Below are 22,502 nucleotides of genomic sequence, written 5' to 3' on the forward strand. Positions count from 1 at the left end.
GGGGGCGGGGCGGGGGCGCGGGCCAGGCCACCCGCCGTCTGGGACTCGATTCTTTTTTACTCTGCTTTTCCTCCCTTCTCACGTCCTGCCCGCGGAGCGGCTTCTGGCCACGTGTGGATGAGGGGGGACGGGGCGGGGGGGGGGGGCAGGTAAATAAAGCCCCTGTCTGCAAGCCTGCTCGTCTTCTTCCCGGGTTCCAGCCTGTGCGGGAGTCTCAGCCCCGGCCAGCCGGCCCCCAGGCGGCGCGGCGGGGAGGGGTGGGGGGGCACCCGCAGCGACCCGCTCAGGCCACGCTGCCATGGAGGTCGGGGAGGTCCGGGACCTTATGGAGCCACCAGGGCCCACACAGCCCCTCCCTCCAGCAGACAGCGCAGGGCGCCCCCACCAACAGCCCACGGGCGTGGAGCCGTGACCCGCCCCCCTCAGCCTCCCGAGAGCTGGGGTGACCGGCGCGAGCCACCGACGCCCAGCACCAAGTTTGTGGTTTTAAAGAAAAGGGGTACGGCACGATCAGACTCTCACGGGCCAGGAGCTAAACACTAGACGCCCCATCTCACAGGTCCCGGGCGGGTTCGATCGGGAGCGCGCCAAAGGCCGTGTCAGAAACAGCGCAGCCACGCCCTCCTCACCCCAGCTGCGGCTCAGGCCCGCTGGCCATCTTCTCCTCTCCCAAAACCCCGGACCTCCTGCCCTGCCTCCCGCTCCGCTCGCCTTCCGCCCTCCTCCCGGGGAGAACAGCGCTGGGAACGTGGCCTAGTGCTAGAGTGCTCGCCTCATACACACGAAGCCCTGGGTTCGATTCCCCAGCACCACATTATATAGAAAAGGCCAGAAGCGGCGCTGTGGCTCAAGGGGCAGAGTGCTAGCCTTGAGCGGGAAGAAGCCAGGGACAGTGCTCAGGCCCTGAGTCCAGGCCTCTAATCCTCGCTGCTCAGGAGGCTGAGATCTGAGGGTCGGGGTTGAAAGCCAGGCCAGGCCGGACTGACTTCCTGTTAACTAACAAAACACCAAGGGGGTAGAGTGCAGAAAGGCGGGGGGGGGGGGGGGGGGGGGGGGAGGGAGGGGCAGGGGAGGGGGGAGGGAGGGGCAGGTGCGGTTTGCACATGCGCATGCGTCACAGGTGCTCATGTAGGGAGTCAAGCTCCAGGCCTTGGCCTGCCCCTGCTTTCCCCTGGTCCGCGGGGCGCGGGGCAGGCTGGGCCAGGCCCTGCCCCTCCTTCTCCCAGGGAGGAGTGGACGAGGCCAGTGCTTGGAGGAGGTGGAGCCAGGGGAAACCGTGGCCTGTCAGTCACCCCCAGCAGCCCACCGAGGCCAGGACGGGTCACCCCCACTCCCCACTGTAAACACCAGCTCGGGTAGCAAGGCCAACATGGGTTCAAAGTCCATCCCCAGATCCGTCCCACGAGGAGCCAACACCCCAGCTTCCATCTTGTCTTTAGCAGAGAGGATGGCAGGTGAATCAGCCTGAGGCCCCGAGTTCAAATCTCCACCTCTCCTTCCCTCCCCCTCCCCTCAGAGCAACAACAAACTAAAAACAAAACAGACTCGCAGCGGGGTGCCCAGTGGCTCAGGCTACTCAGGAGGCTGAGATCTGAGGATCCCGGTTCAAAACCAGCCAGGGCAAGAAGGTCCATGAGACTCTGATCTCCAATGAACCACTAGAAAACCGGAAGTGGCGCTGCGGCTCACAAGGCAGAGCGCCGGCCTTGAGCAAAAGGAGCTCAGGGACAGCGCCCAGGCCCTGAGTTCAAGCCCAACCCAACGTCCCTAACTCATTAATGGAGAACCAGACACCAGTGTGGCAAAGCAGGTCGGCCATTTGCAACCCGTCCAGGTGACGGGCGGTACCAGGCCCCGTCCACCGAGACGGTGCCAAGAGCTGCTGCCCGGGGCGGCGGGGGGAACCGCATTTCCACGCGGGGGCCTCCCCTGTCCGAACCCCACAGCGGGGAGAGAAATGGGGGTGCGGCCATTCCTTCCACTGTCTCCAGACACTGTGAAACTGCCAGAAAAGACCAGAAGCCCCCGCCTCCCGCGGATCATGGGGGGCTAGGCCCCCCACCCCAGGAAAGGCCGCTTTCCCCTCGGCGGTGGGGGGTTACCTGGGGTGCCCTCCTGGGTGGGTGCTGCCTCTCGTGGCTCCCGTGCACCGTCCGCTCCGGGCCTGTGTGTGTGATCGGAACCCACGCCCCGCCCGGCCCCGCGCGCGTGGGCTCTCGGGAAGAACCTGGTGCAAAACGAGGCGCAGCTGAGCGCACTTACCGAGCACGGAGACAGCCGGACGCAAGCCGCCGGGGCGGGGGCAGCGGGGATGGGAGGCTCACGGGCTTCTCCTGCCCGGGGCTGGCTTTGAACCGTGATCCTCCGATCTCAGCCTCCTGAGGAGCCGGGATGACAGGCGGGAGCCCCCGTGTCTGTCTTTAGGTGCGCGCTGCTTTGGGTGCGCATCATCTGAACTCGGACCCCGGGCGGGAAAGGCCGCGAGGCTCTTGATCTCCAATAAACCCCCAGGAAACCCGGCCTGGAGCTGCGGCCCACGCGATCGAGTGCCAGCCAAGGCCCCGAGTTCAAGCCCCAGGACTGACACACACACATACGGAAAAAAAAAATAAAGCATTTGAGTCATTGTTCTGTCTGATACTTCATTTCTGCAAATTCTAATCTTTGAGATAAACCCAAGCAATTAGTTCAAACGCTGTTTTTTTTGAAGTTTATAGACACTGGGGTTAGAAAAGAATGGAACAGTGCTTTGTTGTAAGCAGCTTAATTGAAGTCTCTAGCTCCTCGTCTATTTACTGTTTTATTCTTTTTCCGATGCCCAACCTGCTCTGGCAGAGCGGAGAGAAACATAATTTTAATTACTGTTATCATAACCACTTCACCCCTACTTTCTGAGAGCAGAAGGTTTCGCACCAACATTCCGCAAAGGCAAGCGACTTCAGACCCAAATATTCATGTGAATCATAAGCGCTATTATTAGACGCTTTTCAGGGTTTCTGATTCATTACCCTGAAGATTTAGCTTAGGCTTAATATGAAGAGAAAATAGAGGGCTAACATTTAATATTTTTTTTTCTTCTCCTTTGGAAAGTACTCTTCCTCAGTGGGACACGATGGCTCTTGTCTATAGAACCCCAGCTCAGCGAATAAAAAGAAAATCTGAGTGTGGTGTCATGTTTGTCACCTCTGCTATGCAGGAAGTGTAACTACACCCAGCACTGTGCTTGAAAAGTCACAAGGGCAAAAAAGGCTGAGGGCACGGCTCAAGTGGGAAACACCTACCTACCCATCCATCCCTCCCTCCATCCATCCATCCATCTATCTGTGTATATCTGGATCTAGACCCTGTTGACAATGCGAGCTCCGTATGTGGTTTATTATTATTATTATTTGAATGGTGGTACTGGGGTTTGAACCGAGGGCCTCAGGAGGTGCTAGACAAGCACTCTACTCTCTGAGCCACAGCCTCAACATCTGGGCGGTGTACTTTGCTTCCCTTTATGAACAGCAACCACAAGAGATTCAGGTTCATCCCCAACCAGCAGCACCAGAAGAGCTAAATGCAGACGCCAGGCCCAGAGCTTGTTCAATACCATCCCTAGACCGCATGGTAATTGGAAGACGACAGTGCTAACCTCATGGCGATTTCATTACACTGAAACCTGAGCAGAACCGACCACAAAGGAAAAGACTCCGCCTTGGATATGAAGAAGAGGAAGCAGCCTTGAGGGGGAGCCCTCGGTACCCACGGTAGAGGAAAACGGGGTCACTCGGAGCCCCTGGATCCCATCATCCTGAAACCCACACCCCTCTGAGATTTCCCAGGACCGCCAGCTACAAAGGTTGGAATGCGGCCTTCTGCTCCTTCCAACCCCAAGTCATGAAGAACCCACGCCCCGCAGCACACGGAGAGGTTTGCCTTTCTAGAAAACCATTCCACTCCCTGTGCTTTACGACAAGAGGCTCGGCCCACGACGCCCTCGAAAGCAGGGCTGGCGGAAGGGGACGCTCTCAGCCGGGCGCTGTGAGGCTCAGGGGCGGCGCCCAGGCCCTGAGTTCAAGCCTCACCACTGACCAAAAGAAAAGGATCTGGTCTTCCTTAAGCAAAACGCCCTCCAGGCTCAAGTGAAATTCAAGTGTGCTGACTCGGAAGTGCGTCTGGGCAGGGCAGGCAGCCCCGCGCTAAGCAAGCAACGATGCTTTACTGCTACACGCCCAACACGCGGCTGCAAAGGCCACGGGTGTGCGTGTGTGCACACAGTCCTGGGGCTTGAACTCAGGACCTGGGTACTGTCCTTGAGTTTTGGGGTTTTTTTTTCCTCCAGGCTAGCAGCCTTGCACTTGAGCCACGATTGCACTCCTGGCTTTGTGGTGATTCACTGGAGATAGAGTCTCCAACTGCGACTCTCAGATCTCTGCCAAGTGGCCAGGCCGAGAGGCGCGGGCCAGGCCTAGGAAGGCGGTTCTTGTTAAAGGACACGCAGGCCTTCACACAAGATGAATGACAGAATCTCAAGTACGACCAACGACTACAAGAGGTCACGAGAGGCATTATAGGGAACAGGAAGACCCGACGGCGAGCGTCTCTGTGCCTGTTCCCCCCCCCCCCCCCCCCGGCGGGACGATTGGGTTATGGACCCGCGAGGCCATTCTGAGCTCACGTCTGTGCTTTGGGTGGATGGGGTGAAGACCAAGCCTTCCTTTGCATTATTAGGAAGCGCGGAGATCACTTATGGGGAGTCCGGGACCCAGCATGGCTGCCCCAAAGTCACAGGGCTGATAGAAGAAACTTGAATCTTGGGGGGGGGGGGAGAACTCCTTGGAAAAGAATTCACAGGAGCTAATTCTTAGACTGAATTTCTCACCACGCTGGGAAGGAGTAAAGACTTGCCAGGAAGCGTGTCACTTTATGAAGAACCTAACAGATGCCGGGGGACACCGAGTCACATTCCAAGGGGGCCCAAAGCCATTTAAACACAGGATCCTGGGCAGTGCCATAGGAGCTGTAGCGGAGGTGGCTCGGTTGCCAGCCCTGCCCTCGAAGGTGGTTAGGTTTCGAAGGGTAAATACTGGGCATTCGAAGAGGCTTGGGGCAACTGGAGCTTTCTAAGTTGGACGAGTGGCGCTGGAGCTGTGCTTGGAGTCCTGTGTGTCGCTCATAGAGCCGGGCACAAAGCCCCCGGTCTCTATGGAGACGCTGGGTCCGGCTTCAGCGCGTCACTTTGCGGCCTTCCCCGCTACCAAGTGAGAAGCACCTGACCGCCCACAGACCCGGTGTGGGAGACGAGTTAGTGTCTGCAGTGTGCCGGAATCTCAGGTGGGTAGATCCCTCCACACAAAACGCGGGTCCCGCCTGCGCACAGGCGGCAGCAACTCTGCCTCCAAGCATCAGATGCAGAAAAAGAAACAAGGCCTTATTCCACCTGCGTCGGCCTCGCCCAGACAGTGCTTCCAGCACCTTCTCTAGGATCGTCCTTTCCATAAGACACTTCGTGGGGACCAGGGCAGCGAGTTCAAGCCCCAGGACTGACCAAAAAAAAAAAAAGATTAGAATCTCTGTAATTTGTCTTTATTTGCATTTATTTATTTCATCGCATTACTGGGGTTTGAACTCCCACCACTGAGCTCTACCTTCAGTCCTATGTTTACTCTCATTACCTGAGAGAACACGGCGTCGATAATTTCAAGAGGGTAAGTAAGGAGAGATTAGATGATTAACTGAGGTGTTTTGGGTTTTTTTCAGTGCCGAGGATCAAACCCAGGGTCCTCTTCATGCTAGGCATTATTACTAAGCCGTACCCCCTGATTTGGGTATTGATTTTGTTGTTGTTGTTTTGCTATGTTTTACTACGTAGCTGGTGTTGACCCTGAACTCTAGCGTACGTCCTTCTATAGTTTGGCCTCCCACACGCTGGGAATGTAGGCGGGCTTCACCAGGCGCAGCCTCACCGAGGTGTGAAGGCCAGTAGAGCCAATTTACTGAAGAGTCCCAGGATCAGCTACAGGTGGGTTTCTTTACAGAAATCGCTGTCTTTTCAGTAAAATGTATTAATATTGTTGACTGGGCTTTTTCTTAATGTGGACTATGGAGACAATAGTGTCTCTACTTCATAAAGTGATTCCAAGGGCTGCGTGTATGTGTGTGTACATATTACTTTCGGATCCTAGAGAGCCACACTCGTAGGTTGCCATTTTACCTGTCATGGTCTAGAGAGAGCAAGGGTGTTCAAGCCCTCCAAGAGCTACTCTTGACACATAATGTGGTTTTTGAATGAGGCAGTGCGCTTCGGAGTATTTTACGAGATTCTCCCCATGGAAGGGCTCACACAGAAAGCGTCCTGCATTCCCAAGCCATGAGTTCCTTCTCCTCTTTCAGCTCCCACGTTCTCCAAGAATGGCCTTCCAGAACAATCCACCTGACTCAAAATACCCAAACAGGGCTGTGTCAGCTCCTTGTTTATTTTCAAGTCAGTCGGCATCACCAGTAGCATCATTACCCGCTTTCTCTCAGAGTAGAGTTTAGTGAACTGCAGCCCCAAGGCCACACTCCTGCTCTTTTACTAGCGTTTCACTGGGACACGAGGCACAGATCTGTGCATGGTGCAGGTAAATTCTGACACGCCAGAGTTAAGGGTTTGCACAAAATCCATGTGGTCTCCACAGCCTGAACTATTTCCGGTGCGGCTCTATAAGAAGCGATCTGCCCAATCACTTGCTCTGAAGCCTATGAACGCAAGGGCTATGGCTCTCTAAGCTCTTGCCATACCTGGCACTAGGAGATGCATAACCAATACCAGTTGAGAGAAGCGGGGTGTGGACGCCCAGCTATGGATGCTTCTTCCCGGGAAGGGCCTGGGAAGGGCGGGGCTCAAAGATGACTGCCCTGGGGAAGAGACTCTAGAACTCAGAGGCTCCAGGCAGGAACACCAGGCTGTCTCTGTCCCTATACACTTAATTACAGGGGGAGAAAAGGCCTGGGAAGGACTAGGACTTCCCACATTGGGGAGCCCATTCCTCTGCTCGGGAGGGGGCAGACCCTGGGCAGTAGCTGTGTGGGCGAAGGGGAAGAGACTCCCCTTCCCTAGGAAGCCAGGGACACCACAAATCCCACACTCTGGTTACCGTGGACACAGTGAGGGGGTTGTCAGGCTGCGTGTGGTTTACGTGCGCATGCCTGAGGCTGCTGCTGCTGTATGTACAGGAGAGGCTGACTCTGAAAAACTCCTGAGGCCCGGGATGAGCTGTGGATATTTGTCCCCATGTCATGAGCCCATGTTCTGGGGGGCCCTCAACTCAAAACCCATCTCCTTTCCTTAAAAGAAGAAAAAAAATGACACCGTTTATCATCCCACAGGCCCCAGAGAAAATCTTCCCCTTCCCCTCCTGCCCGTCCGCCCGCCCTCCTCCTCCCTCCCTCCCTCCCTCCCCTAGTACCAAAGTCCTGATCTCAGGTTCCTTGTCCACAGAAGGCGCCTCTACTGAGGAGCTCGGGCCTTGAGGCACGAGAGCGAGCCAGGCTCCAAGAGTTCCAAGTCTTCCAGGGCTTCCAGGAGCTGTTCCCGGGCTGCGCCGATGAAAGAATTCTCCAGGAAAGCAGGCAGGCCTCCCACGCCGTCCTGGAGCGTGTACAGGGGCACGCGCACGAGGCCCAGCACCTGGGGAGGGAGGGAGACGGGGCCTTGGGGCTTGAAGCTTACCCTGTGACGGCCCAGTGCCCTGCCAACCAACCAACCAACCAACCAACCAACGGCTCTCAAGGGTGGACCTCGCACAAGCTGTGTGATTAACGTGTCCCCCGCCTCCCATCTTCCCCGCCACCCCGACAACCAGAAGCCCCTTTCCCATCTTCTCCTGCTTCCTAGAGTTCGAGCACCACCTCCAAACAAGCATCCAGATTAATGGAGGCTCCAAGTTGGAGGGCTCGGATGCCATGCCTGACCGCGTGATCAGCGTCAGTAGGCAACAGCTGGTGGACTTGTTCTGGAAAGATCTCCGCAGAGGTGGGGTAAAGTGGAGCGAGGAGATCTCAGGAGTCCCGGGTGGGCAGAATCATCCCGACTGGGGAGGACTGGGCCTCTGGGCGCCCTCCTCGGGGAGGGGGCCCGGGGAAGGGCAGGGGTGAGGGAGGGAAGGGAGGGGTGCAGGGCGTCCGGGCGGGCCCGGGCAGGGGGCGGGGGGCCCCCCCGGGACCCGACCCGACCTCCAGCCCGTGGTCCTTGGCCCGCGAGGCGCCGGCTTCCACGGCCTCCAGCTGCTCGGGCGACAGGCGCTTGGCGTAGAAGTGGGCGAGGAGGCGCGGCCGGGGCCCGAGGCGCGAGCCGCGGTAGTCGGCGCGCTCCACGCGGAAGGCGGCGGCCGCCTCGCCCAGCTCCTCGCGCAGCTCCCGGTTCAGCCCGTCCTCCAGGCTGCCGTCCTGCGCGTCCACGAAGCCGCCGGGGAAGCCCAGGCGCCCGTCGAAGCGCATCTGCATCTGCGGGGGGAGGACGGGGAGGGGTTGGCCGCGGAGGGGGGGGGGCGCGGGGGGCCGGGCGCTCCCCACCCCCCACCCCCACCCCCCTCACCAGCACGGCGTAGCGCAGCGGGAAGCGGCCGAACAGCAGCCTCGGGTCGGGCGCGTACAGCAGCGCGTGGCAGGCGTGCCGCCAGCCCGGCCCCAGCGCCAGGGCCTCGGCCAGCTCCACCTTGCAGCCCAGCGCCATGGCTGCGCGACGCTCCGGACCCGGCAACCCGGGCCGGGCCGGGCCGGGCAGGTGGTCAGGAGCGCGGTGGGTGGAGCCGCGGCGGGGGGTGGGGCTCACTTTGCACCAATGGGAGGCCGGGCCGGGAGCCAGAGCCAATCCCGGAAGGGCCTCGGGGGGGGCGGTTCCCAGAGGCGTTAGGGCGGGGCTTCTACGCGGCGCCCGAGTGCCAGCCAATCAGAGTGGAGGTTGCAGGCGGGCGGTGAGGGGGAGGGACGTTGGAAGTGAAAGCTTCCTCGGGATTGGTCCTCTCGCCGGGACCGGGAAAGGCGAGGTGTTGACGTCATCGCCCCACGCCGCAGCTGGAGCCGCCGGGGTTCCGGGCCGGCCCGGGGGACTCGAGGGGACGTGCGGCCGGCGTTGGGGACCCCGTCACCCACGGGTGGGAGGCCCACGAGCCGCCTTTGGCTCGGCGTGGCTTCCTCACCACGTGTGGAGCCTGGGGTTGGGGGGACGTAGGCGCCGCCCTGCCTGGTGGGGCTCGTGGCCCCGGTGAGGGATGCCGGCAGCCATGGGGTGGGTTCTGTTCCACTGGGGCTGAAATGCCTGACGCAGGAGGTGAGGAGGGGTGGGAGACGGAGACACCCCCCCACCCCCCACCCCCTTGCTGCTCTGGGATGTTTTGGGACCCACTCGATGTGCACACACCTCTTTAGTTCTGAGGGGTACAGACGGGTGGGCTGTCCTACCGCAGTGCTGGGGGGTGGGGGCCACCCGGTGTCCGGGGTTGAGAAACAGGGTGATCCCAGGACCCTCCGAGGACAGAAGGAGGCAGTTTCCCACCCCCACCCCCCGGAGGCCCCCGACGTGACATCCCAGCCTGAAACGCAGCCCAGAACTCACCCTGGGATGTAGCCCCGGGACCTTAGGACCCCCCAGCCATCAGGTCTGGAGCACTCACCTGTTCAGTGGAGACGACACCGGCCTCTCAGGACGCCGCCAGGTGCCACGCTTGGAGTGAGAGCGGGTCACAGTGCCCAGGATTTGGAACTCAGCCACACACATCAGGTCTCGGCACCCCAAGGAGAGAAGGCTGGCTGTCCCGCTTGGGCACCCGCGGGCCCTGCTCTAGCACCCTGAGGCCAAGCGCCAGTAGCCGAGGCTGGAGGCAGGAGGCTGAGTCACCTGCCTAGAAAGCCGCTCCAACTTCATAATTATCTGCTAGGACAAGAATTCAAAGTGATCATCCTTGGGAAGCTCAGGGACAGTGCCCAGGCCCTGAGTTCAAGCCCCAGGGCTGACAAAAACAAATATGTGTGTGTGCACGCACGCATGTGCGAGCAAGCAAAAGCCAGGCATGGGTGGGTGGCTCACACCTGTAATCCTAGCTCGTCAGACCACCACAAAATGAGAAATGGCACTGTGGCTCCAAGTGGTAGAGCGCTAGCCCTGAGCAGAAAAGCTAAGGGACAGCATCCAGGCCCCTAAGTTCAAGCAGCTCGGTGGACCAAAAAGAAAAAAAGACACAAAGGTGAAATTCATAACCTAGCAATTTAAAAATAATGTGGACCATTTCAAGTACTGGCAGGAAAAAAAAAAACATAACAAGGAGGAAAGCGAAAATGACCAAATTTGACAGATGACAAAATCTATTACAGGGATCAACCCTGAGTACATAATTACGGAGCACCTCTGGTCCACAAGAGCTGGCTGGCCTCCGGGGACCGGTTGTATTTTAAAGTTGTGTGTCATGATGGGTATCTGCATGCTGGCTTTTAGGGCACGGAGAAGATGTTCTCATTCATTTTCCTTATGGCGCTCTTCCTTTTGACATTCCTCATGATTTGATAGACGCCGACACAGTCGTTTCCTATTACATTTTCCCCCATCGTCTGTGCTATGCTTCTGGGTTGTTTTGAGAAGTCCACGTGCATTGATCAAGAGAATATAAACTTGGCAGGAACTCTGGTGACTGGACAGCGGCACTTACTTCCTTCATCTCTCTTCAAGCAGGAGCAGCTTACAAACTGCCAAAAGCTCTTAGACATCTAGTCTGGATCTGGTACTAGCCCCGGGATCCTAGCTACTCAGTGAATGGCTGATGTCTGAAAGAGTCACGAAAGCAGATCTTACCTCCAGAGCAATTCAGGAGACATGGTTGAAACTGCTGAGAGAAAATTTCTGAGCGGTTTGATGTTCAGTTACAAGGTCTAAGGATGGAAGAAAAGAAAGGTAAGAAACACTATTCACCTAACAGCTTCGTGCCAAGCGAACACTTCAGCTAAACCTCTCCCCCGAAGACTGCCCTGTCAACAAAAGTCTGTTCTGCGCAAGGGACAGGAGGAGGCCCTTGGGCTGGGATGTAGCTCAGTGGCAAAGCGCTTGCCTAGCAAGTGCAACGTCCCTGGGTTCGATCCCCAGTACAAAAAAAGAAAAAGAAAAAAACAAAAAAACAAAAAAAAGGCCCTTCCTCCAGAGGTCCAGACACAACGTCCTAAGCTTAAATGCTTAAGTCCCAAGAGGATGACCATACAGGTGCCATCTTGGTCTGTGTACAATCCCAACCAATCTCAGCACTTCCCATGCCAACTGAAAGTTTTCATAGCAGGGAAAATGTTATTTTTTCAGCTGCTTGTACCTTCCTGACCCCTGTTCATCTGTATTTTGAGGCTATGTAAGATTTGACTACTTTCCTACAATAAATCGAAGTTCATAGAAAACCACTTTCCCGAGTGCCAACAAGCAAGCGGGAACTGCTGACACAGTGCTGACCATCTCTCTCCTTCCATTAACCCTCTCCCCAGGAAACACAGCCCCACTCTCCAGATAAGGAGAGGCTTATCCCAGTGTCCCCAGGGGTCAGCGGCTGAAAGGAGCCCCCTCTCTTATCCTCCTGCCCCTCACTGGCTCCCGAGACCTCAGAAAGCGGATTGATTCCAAATAAACAGTGCCCAGATAGGGCAGAGAGAGCCTGGTTGCTGAAATGTCCCAGAGGCTGATGGAGAGCCTGCCTAGCAAGAATGTGGCCCCAGTGCCTGAAAGTTATAAAGATGAAAGGCATGGTAGAAGGGGTGACATGGAAGGAGGTGCACTGTGCTCATAAACTGGCATGTTGAGTTGACCAAGAAAGCAAGTCAACACTCGGTGATAGGCGATACCCTGGCAGCAAAAAGGGACCATCGATCATAACAGAGGAAATCTGAGCAAAGCAGGAATTTGGTTAATAATAAATGAGAAATACACTCCTTGCTGTACACAGAGCACACCAACGCAACATGTTAGCAGGGGAAACATGTGGGATTTCTCTGTCCTCAACAATTTTCCTGCAAACATAAAACTAAGATTTATTTATTTTTTTAATCAGGAACGTCTGATCATTAAGAACCAGACTGAAGGGAAGTTTACAGGGCAATGTTCTTCAATAATTGAACTGTGAGTGGAAAAGACACCCCAGTCTGGAATCCATCTCTTCACGGATGTATCAACTGCAGACACTGGACCATTTGCCTTAACAAGTCAGGCAAAGTTAGAAAAAGAACACAGTGGGGACATTTGCATTTGGAGTATTTGATATATAGGAAGGATCGATAACTGTTTTAGGTGTGGTCGTGGAAGCAGGATTTTAGCACCCCCCCCCCCCCGGCCCGTCCTGGGGTTCCACGTCAGGTCACCTCTAAACATCAAATAAAAATGTGTGCGATGGTGAAGACCTCTTAACGTGGTATAGGAAGGCAGAGGAAAAGGCCATCTTTAGTCATGTTCAGCGTTCTAACATTGGATCTAAACAGAGTCAGGACAGGGGTGAGAGGTTTGCGTAATAATTTAACAGTCCTGGGCAAAGGATGATTTGGTTGATCATTATTTTGGTCCTGATTGAGGAGAGACACTGGAAGTTATCAGTTATTATCAGCCTGATTGTATCAGCCTGTCCCTAGGAAGGCCTTTTGATCCTTAGGTGTAGTTTTTTTTCTTCCTCAACCCCCATAAAGACCTTTACCCAGCAGTCCCTACCCCTTCCTGGATTCCACAGTGACTCCAAGGATCCAGAGACAAGATGGTAGCCGTGATGCTGAACTCGTCTCCTGCTTTGAGTTCATTCCTGGGCTCAAGCGAGGAGCCGGGGCTTTCTAGCGAAAGCAATTTAAGTACCTCTTACAATACCAGTAGTCTGGCTACTTAAAAGGTTGTCATTTAGGGAAATATCTTGAAATATTGATAACATCATTAAAAATAATCCAATGAGGGAGTCGAGACTTGGGAGGGAGGGGGCTATAAATAAAATAAGACTGGCCATAAATAAAATAAGATTTTTGAAGGTAGCTAGGTGTTGGGTTCACAATGGGGCTTATTAGGATACTCTTTTACGTAGCTTGCTGCTTTCCGTCGTAAACCATTAAAAAATGGAACTTTGTCTTCTCTTGAAGTTCAAGGTAAAGGTTACGATTTGCATTTGAATAAAGCCTGGCAATACCTTTCTCACCACTGGATCCCTTTGGGTGGAAGAGAAGGGCATTCGTGGTCTACGCCCACTGTGTAGGCACAGGGGACTCTGACCAGACCCCTTATATATAACCATCCTGTTTCCCCCCCCCCCTTCCATAGGAGGCCCCGCCCTCTTAAGGCAATGCTCCTGGTTCCATTGGCCAGGAAGTAGACATGCTCCGAGGGGGAGCCTCCTGATTGGTTCCTGGCCTCCTGCTGAGTCATCCTCCGCCCAGTGTTTTGCTGAGTCATTCCCTCCCCCCTCTCCATCCGTTGGGGCCCATGCTGGCCGCCATAGTCTCTACCTAGCTGAGGAGGCCTAACTCCCCCTCACTACAGCCTAGGTCCTTCCTAAGGGAGGACTCTTTCCCATCATGGTGGTGGAGGCTGGGAGGCAGCCTGGCTGGTGGGCACTCTCTGCGAGTGCCCAAGGTGGTGTAGGATATCCCAGGGGCAGAGGGGACCCTGTGGGAGACAAAGCCAAAGTGACTTACAACGCATTTTCTCTCGAGATAATCCATGAATCGTTCACTCACCAATGGCCGCAGTCCTCAGACCTAATCTCCTCTTACTACCTCAAAATGGAGACTAGATTGCAACCTCAGTTTTCTGAGGAGCCCAGGGAAGAATTGAGAATCCTCAAGAACAGAGGATCGATCAAGGTTCCTGGGGCAGGTTACCAGGATGGAAAATGGCTGCCACGCTGGGGTAGGAGGCAAAGCTGGCCTGGAAAGTCACTCACTTGCCTCTTCAAAGCCACTTTCAGTCGTGGATTTCTAGTCGGGTGGCAGCGGAAAGTGCCTAGAAGTGTTTTTATGCCTTGGGCTGTGGTAATGGTGTAACTTCTGGTTGATCTTTATACAAGGACTCAGAGCGACCTTATTTCCTTTTCCTCTCTCCCCCATGCTGGGACGCTCAAGATGAATCATCTTTCAAGCAAACCGGGCAGTCTGCTCTTCGACTTCTTCTCTCTCCGTGACTACAGCAAGACCCGTGACTCGGAGACATAGTCCCAAGGCTGGCATCTGGTCTTGGGGCGTGTACCTCATCCTACACCCCCAGATCAGATCTCCTGAGGATAGCTTTAAAAGCTAGACTATAGACTCCAAGACGATCTCAGAGACCACTTCATTCTCTGGGCAGATTAATAAAAACAAACATATATATATATATAAAATAACGAAGCCAGGTGCTGGTGGCTCCCACCTGCAATCCTACTTTTCTCCCCCCCTACCCCACACAAACATAGCAGCTCCTTTGCCTCCTTCCTGTTCCTTTATTAACTTGCTGGCCTGTTCCCTTCTGACATAATCGCTGGGATCTCACCCATCTTCAAAGAGACTGCTTCCCTCCTTGGTTGACAGCTTAACTTGTCAGGCTCCTTGCTCCCAAGCCCACTGTGAAGTCCAGACTCCTTCCGATTAGACCTAGGGCTTTTTTGCTCCTAGCTCAGCCCAAGCGGACACTAAATAATTCACTTCCATCACTCTCCTTTGATTGCTTGATCGCAGTATTGCCCACAATAGCTGGTGGCATTTCCTTCGCATAAACGGAAAGTAGAAAGACCAACTGGCATTCATGGAGTGTGTGTGTGTGTGTGTGTGTGTGTGTGTGTGTGTGTGTGTGTGTGTTTCCACAGTAGCAAGATCTCTTATTTCTCTTCTATCAGTGACTGCTTCCCATCCACCTCCTTAACTCCTTAGCCAGTTTCCCTGACATCTTTTGCAATCTGATGAATTGCCAATTCCAACTCTGAATGGAGAGTGGAGAGTTGAAGGACAAAGAATTTTCCCCAGTGGCAATGCTCAGTGTTCTTCGACTCCTGTTAGATTTTGCTTTCCACTCCCTCCTCAAACCAGGGGGAAGATAAGCCTGAGTGAGGGTTCCTCCGCTCTCCTAAGTCGGATGCAGGGGGGAGAGAAATTCCCTAGATGGAGAGGTTTTTCAGCTTGTACTCGTCTTAGGAATATCTCTAAAATGTGAGGCACTGTTCTCTAGGCATGCTGCTTGGTCAGTTTGTGAAAAGATGGAAGAGGAAATTTCCTCTTCGGACCCCGTAGTTCACATCAGCCTTGTTGTGTTCTAATGGTATAAAAATCCATCCATGAGATTCAGACACTTGCTAATAACTTGGGTGACCTACCCTCGTCCCCCTCTTCAGATCTGTTTAGAATCTGGTGGGTCATGGGGCTGCTCTGGGGGGCCGGGACCAGGACCCTTTCTTGTTCAGACATGCAGCCTTATCATTACAAGAAGGGTTACATTTAACAAGATCCTTTTACACGCGGGGGAAAATAAGTGATTTATTTTGTCACAATATATATCACGATGCATCTGTTTATCATGCATAAAATTCTTCAAGCCAAGCAAGCACTGGTGGCTCACGCCTGTAATCTGAGCTACCCAGGAGGCTGAGATCTGAAGATCTCAGTTTAAAGCTAGCCCATCTAGAAAAGTCTGTGAGACTCCTATCTCCAGCTAACTGCTAGAAAACTGCAAGGTGAGCTGTGGCTCAAAGTGGCAGAGTGCTAGGCTTGAGCGACAGAGCTCAGGGACAGCGCCCAGGCCCTGAGTTCAAGCCCCACAATCAAAAAAAAAAAAATAGTCTTCAACACTCCGTGGATGAGTTTAGGGAATAAATCACAGATGAGAACCACTTTGGGGAGTGTCACTCCAGGTGTTGGGGCACACCAGAGCAAAACCCTTTTTCAGGATAACCAAGCCTGATCAGAAAGCTTCCCTCCGGGTAGGGATCAAGTACCGGCAGCCGTCTGTACTCCTCGGGAAAGCAATACTTTTTTTTTTCCTTCTGTCTGAGACAGGAACTTGAACTTAGTGTCTGCCGTTTTTGCTCTACCGGCTGTGCCACTCCTCGAGGGCCAAGACATCCCTTCTGAGGAGGAGGTGCACGTACAGATGGCAGCTCGGGGGTGCACCACCCACTTCCGGTCACGGTTTTTCGCAGAGGGACGTGTCTCCCTGACCGTCTTCGTGTCCTGACCGTGTCTTCGGGATGGTTCTGGTCGCCACGGTGGTCAGGAGCTGCTCCTCCAGGTAGAGGAGCTGGTCCACTTCGAAGCAGTCGCTGGCCCGGGGCACCCACCTCTCCAGACGCTGCTGGACCTCGGCCTCGCTGGCTTTCAGATGCCTTGCTCGCCTCAGGTAGCTGTAGACCTCTTCAAACACCTCCGCTCCCAGCTTCTGTGTAGCAGAGCTGCCAAGAAACGTAGGAAAGCTTAGGGTGCGTCACAAATGGCGGGAATCTGCCAGAAAAGCTGGTTTTAAACCATTGGTTATACAAACAAAATGGTTGCACCAGGATTTAGAAGGTGTGGGGGGGAAACCAGGGTGTTGGGCGGCTCACGCCTGTCATCCTTGCTACTCAGAAGGCTGAGATCTGAGGTTCACAGTTCAAAGCCAGCCTGGCAGTAGAGCTGTGGCTCAAAGTGGTAGAGCACTACCCATGAGCAAAAGACCTCAGGGCCAGTGTCTGGGCACCGAGTTCAAGCCCCGTGACCAGCCAAAAAAATAAATAAAAGGAGGGGAAAAAAATAGGCCACGGTGCCTCGTTGTAAACACTGAACAAAATAAGGCTGATTATGTTCCAACGACTCAGGAACTGTGAACGTAGCAGCGCGTAACTTAGATGATCTCTTGCCTTGGCCTGGATTCGCACGCGCTCACGTTGCATTAAGTGTGCTTTTGGTCACTGTGAGGAAATGCCTGAGACGGGCTATGTATGACGAAAGGAGAGGTTTATGCAGCTCAGAGGCTAAGTGGCACGGACTGTATGTAAGAGGGCTGGCGGGGTAATGGCACACGGGGGTAGGAGCCCAGGCAGAGAGGCAGAGAGACAGAGCTGCAGAATCTACCGAGTTGTGTACTTAGTGAACGCACAGTCCAACCCTCCCAACCAGCTCTTGGGCAACTTTTGTTTAAAAACAAAAACACAACACACTGAGCCTCCACACATGCCAAAATCTGTTATAAATCTGTAATAAAATACAGACGGTTTTCACATGCGAGCGCAGTTTAAATAAACGATGGGTCAAGGAAGACACATCAGTTGTGCCATAAACAAACTCCTTTTGGGCCAACGCGAGAGAGAGACAGGTGCTCCGGCGCTGCAAGGCGGCGGTGTGAATTTATTCTCACACCCGGGAGATGCTGTAATATTTTATGCAAGGATACAGTGGGGTATTTTGGGGATTCATGAAATTAAAAAAAAATTCTATTTAAGGGCCACCTTGCTGTGACTGTCATTTACAAACAGTGCTGAGGCAAGATGACAGAGAACACGAGAGAAGATTCCTTGCATTTCACCAGAAATTTAAAAAAAATGATCGTTCCCACCATTTTCTCAGACGCATGCACAAGATGCCTTGATCTGACCTCTTTCCTTGATGAGGGCAGACACTTGGGAGGGGAGCGACACAGGACAGGGCTGGAGAGTGAGAAATAGCTGCTGTAGCCAGGGGAATCCATACCTCATATCACCTCATTCTCTGATGAATGGCGTAGGAGGACTGAAGTGAATTTGCAGAACAGGAACTGAAGCTGGTACCTGCTCTGGATAGGGGAGGATGGGGTGGAGACTGCTGGGGTGGGGGTGGGGGGCAGCGGAGGGAGGGGGTCTCTCGCAGGTGTTGGGGCTTTGGGGTAGGGAAGGCCATGGATTGCAGAGGGGAACCGGGTGGGTGACATCCTCTTGGCCGGGGTCTCCTTCAGTGTCCGTGTGGTCCGTGAGAACTACGGGTGGCAGGTGGAGGGAGGGTAAAGAGGAGGAAGCAAGGCCAGGAGAGGCAGTTCCTGTCTTCAGTCAAGTGGAGATTTTGTTCCAGGAAGACTTCGCCACGTCACCGTATTGTGTGGCATGCCCAGGCCCAGCCCTGGGTCCCAAGGCTGAGTTGTAAAGTTGGGGTGTTCTGCCAGCTGCGTGACTCGGTGTTATCCACTCTAGGCCTGAATGACGGGCTTTATTCTCTAGTTTATGAGTCTGCTGACTACATGGTGACTTTTAAGAGGCAACAGTATCAGCAAAACTTGTATTACATTACCAATCTTTATGGCCCTAAGTACCCAGGGTCCGGCCTGTGAGTCAGTAATTATAGTAAAGGTCGTATCCTGTGACCTTGTAATTATAAGACATTTATCTTAGGAAAGAGCCTGGGGATTGGAAGTAGCATTAGGTTTAAAAAAAATTATGCTGATGTCAACATTATATATGGGTTGGAAAAGCTGAAAACAATCTAGAAGAATATTCCATTATAAAGAAATTAATGAGTTTCGGGGGCATTTAATAACATTGGAGAATGTTCAAGAAGAGAGGGCTGAAAAAGGTTGTGATGGTAATGTTCTGACTATTTTCAAGTTAGTATTCGATCACGAGACTATCCCAAGTTAGTATGTGAAAATAGTGTTTGCAGTGGCTGTAGAGTATCCCAGAGAATGTAAGCATAGTCAATTGACTATAGTTTACTAACTGATACGTATAGATGACTATATTAGTGTGTATATGTGAGTTCATATGCACACACTAAAAACAAAGGTGGGCTCACGCCAGGCTTACTGTTCCATATCTTTTTTTTTCTTAGTTAACAGTAAAATCCAGAGAACTCACTACATAAGCACACGAACATCTGTGTGTGTGTGTGTGTGTGTGTGCGCGCGTGCCAGTCCTGGGGCTTGGACTCAGGGCCTGAGCACTGTCCCTGGCTTCTTTTTGCTCAAGGCTAGCACTCTGCCTCTTGAGCCACAGCGTCCCTTCTGGCTTTTTTCCTATATGTGTGGTGTTGAGGAGTCGAACCCAGGGCTTCATGCACACGAGGTGAGCACTCTACCACTGGGCCACGTTCCCAGCCCTTATACAAGTATTTCTGCAGCATAAATTCTGAAAGAGAAGTTGCATTAAGTAGGTTCAAGTGCGTGCTGCTAGGCAGATCCTCACGTAGCTGTGCATGCATGGCTGTTTGGACCGTGACCCCCCCTCCACCCCCCCCACCCCCGCCGTGAGCTCAGACTAACGCTTATTTCCTCGCTCTTGCACAGCCCTTACGGTAGAACTGGGTCACATTTACTGCTTCTACCTTGAAAAGTCTGGGGACAAGTTCTGCCCAACAGAGCCCTTGCAAATTCCCCTGGTCTACATAATGCCTGGTGTTGTTAGGCTGGCAATGTCCTCGTCCTAAGGGCCTTCACTTCAGTCCCGAGGGTGCCCCCAAACTACAGCTCACCCCGTGCGTTACATGGGGCAGAGGGGAGGTGCTCATTTGAGAACGACGAGTCTCTAAAGAGGACGTGTGGGCATAGCTTTAAGAGTGAGAGAGACAAACGAATGGCACATGCCCAAAGTTCTAATATGCTTGTGCTCGCTTTAAGTTTTGCTCTAATGAGGGATCGTTTCAAATATGGTGATTAGCAATTAGGTTGTTTGCATGCTTGATTCCTGCTTTCATTTTCATTTAAAAGTTCTATTTCAGTAGAAAAATCAGGGAGGCTTGATGCTTCTACACTCTTCTAGGAAATCTGGCTGTGGTTGATGAGAACCACAGAATGGCTGTCTACCTCATGTGTGGAAAGAAAACAAGCAGCTCTCTGAGAATGGTCTTCGGATGTCCATACCCAGAAAAAGACGAGGGCCACTGCGCTGAGGGCCGAAAACACAGGAGCAAGGCAATGGATGGGAATGACACGACTGTTTATCAACAGGCGAACGAATAAAGAAATGGTGGTGTGTGTGTGTCCGTGTGTGTGTGTGTCTTGAATGAAGAGACTGCACCATTTCTAATTAATATGGATAAACTTAGAAAACTTATCCTAAGTGAAACAAGCCAGGCACACAGAGAAAAATAATTCTGCGTGATGTCACCTCACGCAGAATCTAAACAAAATAAAAATGTAATGCATAGAAGCAGCGAGAGTGGGGATGGGAAGGGCAAACTGAAGGGGATAAGGCTACAGTTACATAAAACCAGGCAGTCGAAAGATCCTGGGCGTGCTGGTCTGTACTTGGCTGAATCACAGTGTGGGAATATGCAGCAATATGGTTTACTTTGATTTTTAAAAAAAATTCATTTATTTCATTCATTATATGTCTTCATACGTTTGAATCTACAACGAAACATTTTGAGGAAAACTAGATTCTATCCTTGATCCCTTACCGTCGTCTCTTGCTCTTATTGTTTAGCACTTTACTGCTTTTCCTTCTCTATTTATACAAATCGGTCCAAATGAATTCATCTCTCCTACGTGTTAAGAATCTGGCATGTACACACACGCCCCTTGTGGTTTTAGTACCAGTTTACCTTTGAGATACAGATTTCTAGAAGGAAGAGGGCTTAGTCAGAGGATAATTTTGGTCGATATTTCCAAATTCCCTTCTGCATTTCCACCAGCGTGCTGCTTTTTCTTTTTCTTTTTTTTTGCTTTGTTTTTGTCCAGTCCTGGGGCTTGGACTCAGGGCTTGAGCCCTGAGTTCTGAGTTCTTTTTGCTCAAGGCTAGCACTCTACCACTTGAGCCACAGCGCCACTTCCGGCTTTTTCTATATATGTGGTGCTGAGGAATCGAACCCAGGGCTTCATGTATATGAGGCGAGCACTCTACCACTAGGCCATATCCCCAGCCCCACATGCTGTTTGTTCACAGTGTAATCAAGCTTTCGGGTTTTGCTTTCTAGTCTCTCATCTCTTTTTTCCTTCTTACGCTGTCGTCTTTCACTGTGAGGTCTGTTTCACTTGCTTGTGGTTTATTGATCTTTGAACTTCCGAGGCTGTACGTTCATCTCTCATAGTCAGTTCACTGGGAAATGAAGTACACAGAGTATCCCCAGATCTAGGTGTGGACTGGGCCCCGGGTTTTGGCTGAGATTTTCAACCTCCCAGAACCCTTATTTATTGGAAGCCTGAGGGTGCTGTGTCTGCAAAAGCAAACCCAAGTGCTATTGCTTTCATTTAGCCCAGAGGGGTGCGACCCTACCTTCATGACAGACCCAACACGGCTTCTGCTTTGGGGGGACATGGCATATGTCGTGTATGTTGAGGATCATGGAAGGTTCTAGCATGCGGGCAACCCAGAGGGGCTTCAGAACAGGGGCTCAGAATGGGCTTGCGTGCTTGGTGCGGCCGGGGGGGCTCCTCTTGGGTCTGCTCAGGCTTCCTCCCCGCGTGCCGGAAGGCTGGGGAGCGCTCGCGGTGGTTTCCTCGCCGACCTGTCAGGCTGACTGGAAGGTCTTACCGAGGTCACGGAACAGCGTGGCTGAGTGGCGTGCTGAGGGTTGGAGTCAACCATTTGCCAGCTGCAGAAGCTGCCGGCCAGTTCCATGAGCCATGCCGAGGTCAACCCCGGTAATTGGCTCAGTCTGGGAGAGCTGGCTCCCGTGCTCTTCAAGTCAGTCTTTCTCTTTCAATCATGGGGAGACCTTGACCCTGGAGGGTTAACCTGAGGATGAGAAGCCCCCAGCTTTATTGTCCTTCTCATTAAGCTCTTCACAGTGGCTGGCTCAGCGGTGATCCCTTGTAAACAAGATGGTGGGGTCGGGAGCTGTCGAAACATTTCCTTGGTGGAGAGGCAGGAGGGCTTGGGGGGTTGGGGTGGGGGGGCACTCAGAGGCTGGGGCGGGAGGTTTGCTCTCAAGCGTCCCCTGGGCCGGTCAGTGTGCGAAACTGCACGCTCTGTGGAACAGGCCTCCCGTGGTGAAGAAATGGCAGGGAATGGCAAGCCATTTCAGACAGAAGTCTGGCTAAAGCAGAGTAATAAGAACCACTGCCGGGGTGAGGTCCAAGCCCCGAGTCTGGGCCCCTCAGGAGCTCTAGTGGAACCCTGTTTTATCACAGGCTGTCTTCCTGTCTGCGGTCGGAACCTGGACTCACTTCCTCATCAGGAGGACATGCCTAACCCATCTGAGACGCGCAGACAGTGACACGGAGGTCCCGTGACATGGACGGCCCACGGGCGGCAGCCAGGCTGCTGTCTGTGTTGCAATCCATACCCTCTCCCGGCTGCCAAATACGGAACTGCTGTGTCTAAGGTGGGGTTTTTTTGGTTTGCTTGTTTATTTATTTATTATTTTTTGAGACAGAACAGAATCTCACTATGGAGTCCAGGCTGGCCTTGAACTTGCAACCCTCCTGTCTCAGCATGCCCCACCGCTGGGATTATAGGGATGACCACCAAGCCTAGTTTTTTTTTTTTTTTAAACCTATTTGTTTTTAGATAGCTGCAGGGGAAAAAAAGGAGCTCAGGGTATAGTTCAGTGGTAGAGCATCTGCCTAGATTATACAAGGCCGTGGGTTTGACCACCAATACGAAATAAATTAATTAAACAAGAGGGAGGGGGAATAATTT

General features: G+C 53.2%; 2 protein-coding genes and 1 long non-coding RNA gene across 5 annotated transcripts in view; 1 reads left to right on the forward strand and 2 right to left on the reverse strand.

Annotated features, from left to right (window-relative positions):
- Window positions 1–6,444: 6,444 nt before the first annotated feature.
- On the reverse strand, window positions 6,445–16,352 carry Nudt16 (nudix hydrolase 16). 3 transcript variants are annotated; one of them, XR_007209250.1, is made up of 5 exons: window positions 16,346–16,352; window positions 8,561–8,710; window positions 8,200–8,469; window positions 7,407–7,654; window positions 6,445–7,376 (listed from the first exon to the last, which is right to left on the reverse strand). XR_007209250.1 is itself a non-coding variant. In XM_048334913.1 (4 exons), exons 1-3 carry the CDS (start codon window positions 8,696–8,698, stop codon window positions 7,475–7,477), a joined length of 588 nt encoding a protein of 195 aa, XP_048190870.1. In that variant the 5' UTR covers window positions 8,699–8,737; the 3' UTR covers window positions 6,445–7,311; window positions 7,434–7,474. The 3 variants fall into 3 exon arrangements, 1 of the variants encoding a protein (XP_048190870.1); XR_007209249.1 differs by lacking the exon at window positions 16,346–16,352 and having other exon boundaries at window positions 8,561–8,737; XM_048334913.1 differs by lacking the exon at window positions 16,346–16,352 and having other exon boundaries at window positions 6,445–7,311; window positions 7,434–7,654; window positions 8,561–8,737.
- On the forward strand, window positions 9,179–13,026 carry LOC125342626. The gene is made up of 3 exons (XR_007209251.1): window positions 9,179–9,229; window positions 10,691–10,909; window positions 12,042–13,026. It is a non-coding gene; the product is annotated as an uncharacterized LOC125342626 (long non-coding RNA).
- Window positions 16,109–22,502, reverse strand: part of Nek11 (NIMA related kinase 11) — a 68,498-nt gene continuing 62,104 nt past the window's right edge. The window contains exon 17 of the mRNA XM_048334467.1: window positions 16,109–16,373. Coding sequence (XP_048190424.1) covers window positions 16,109–16,373 — 265 coding nt within the window. The remainder of the gene's footprint in view (window positions 16,374–22,502) is intronic.

Source organism: Perognathus longimembris, chromosome 26 (assembly GCF_023159225.1).
Source record: "Perognathus longimembris pacificus isolate PPM17 chromosome 26, ASM2315922v1, whole genome shotgun sequence".
NCBI classification, from domain to species: Eukaryota; Metazoa; Chordata; class Mammalia; order Rodentia; family Heteromyidae; genus Perognathus; species Perognathus longimembris.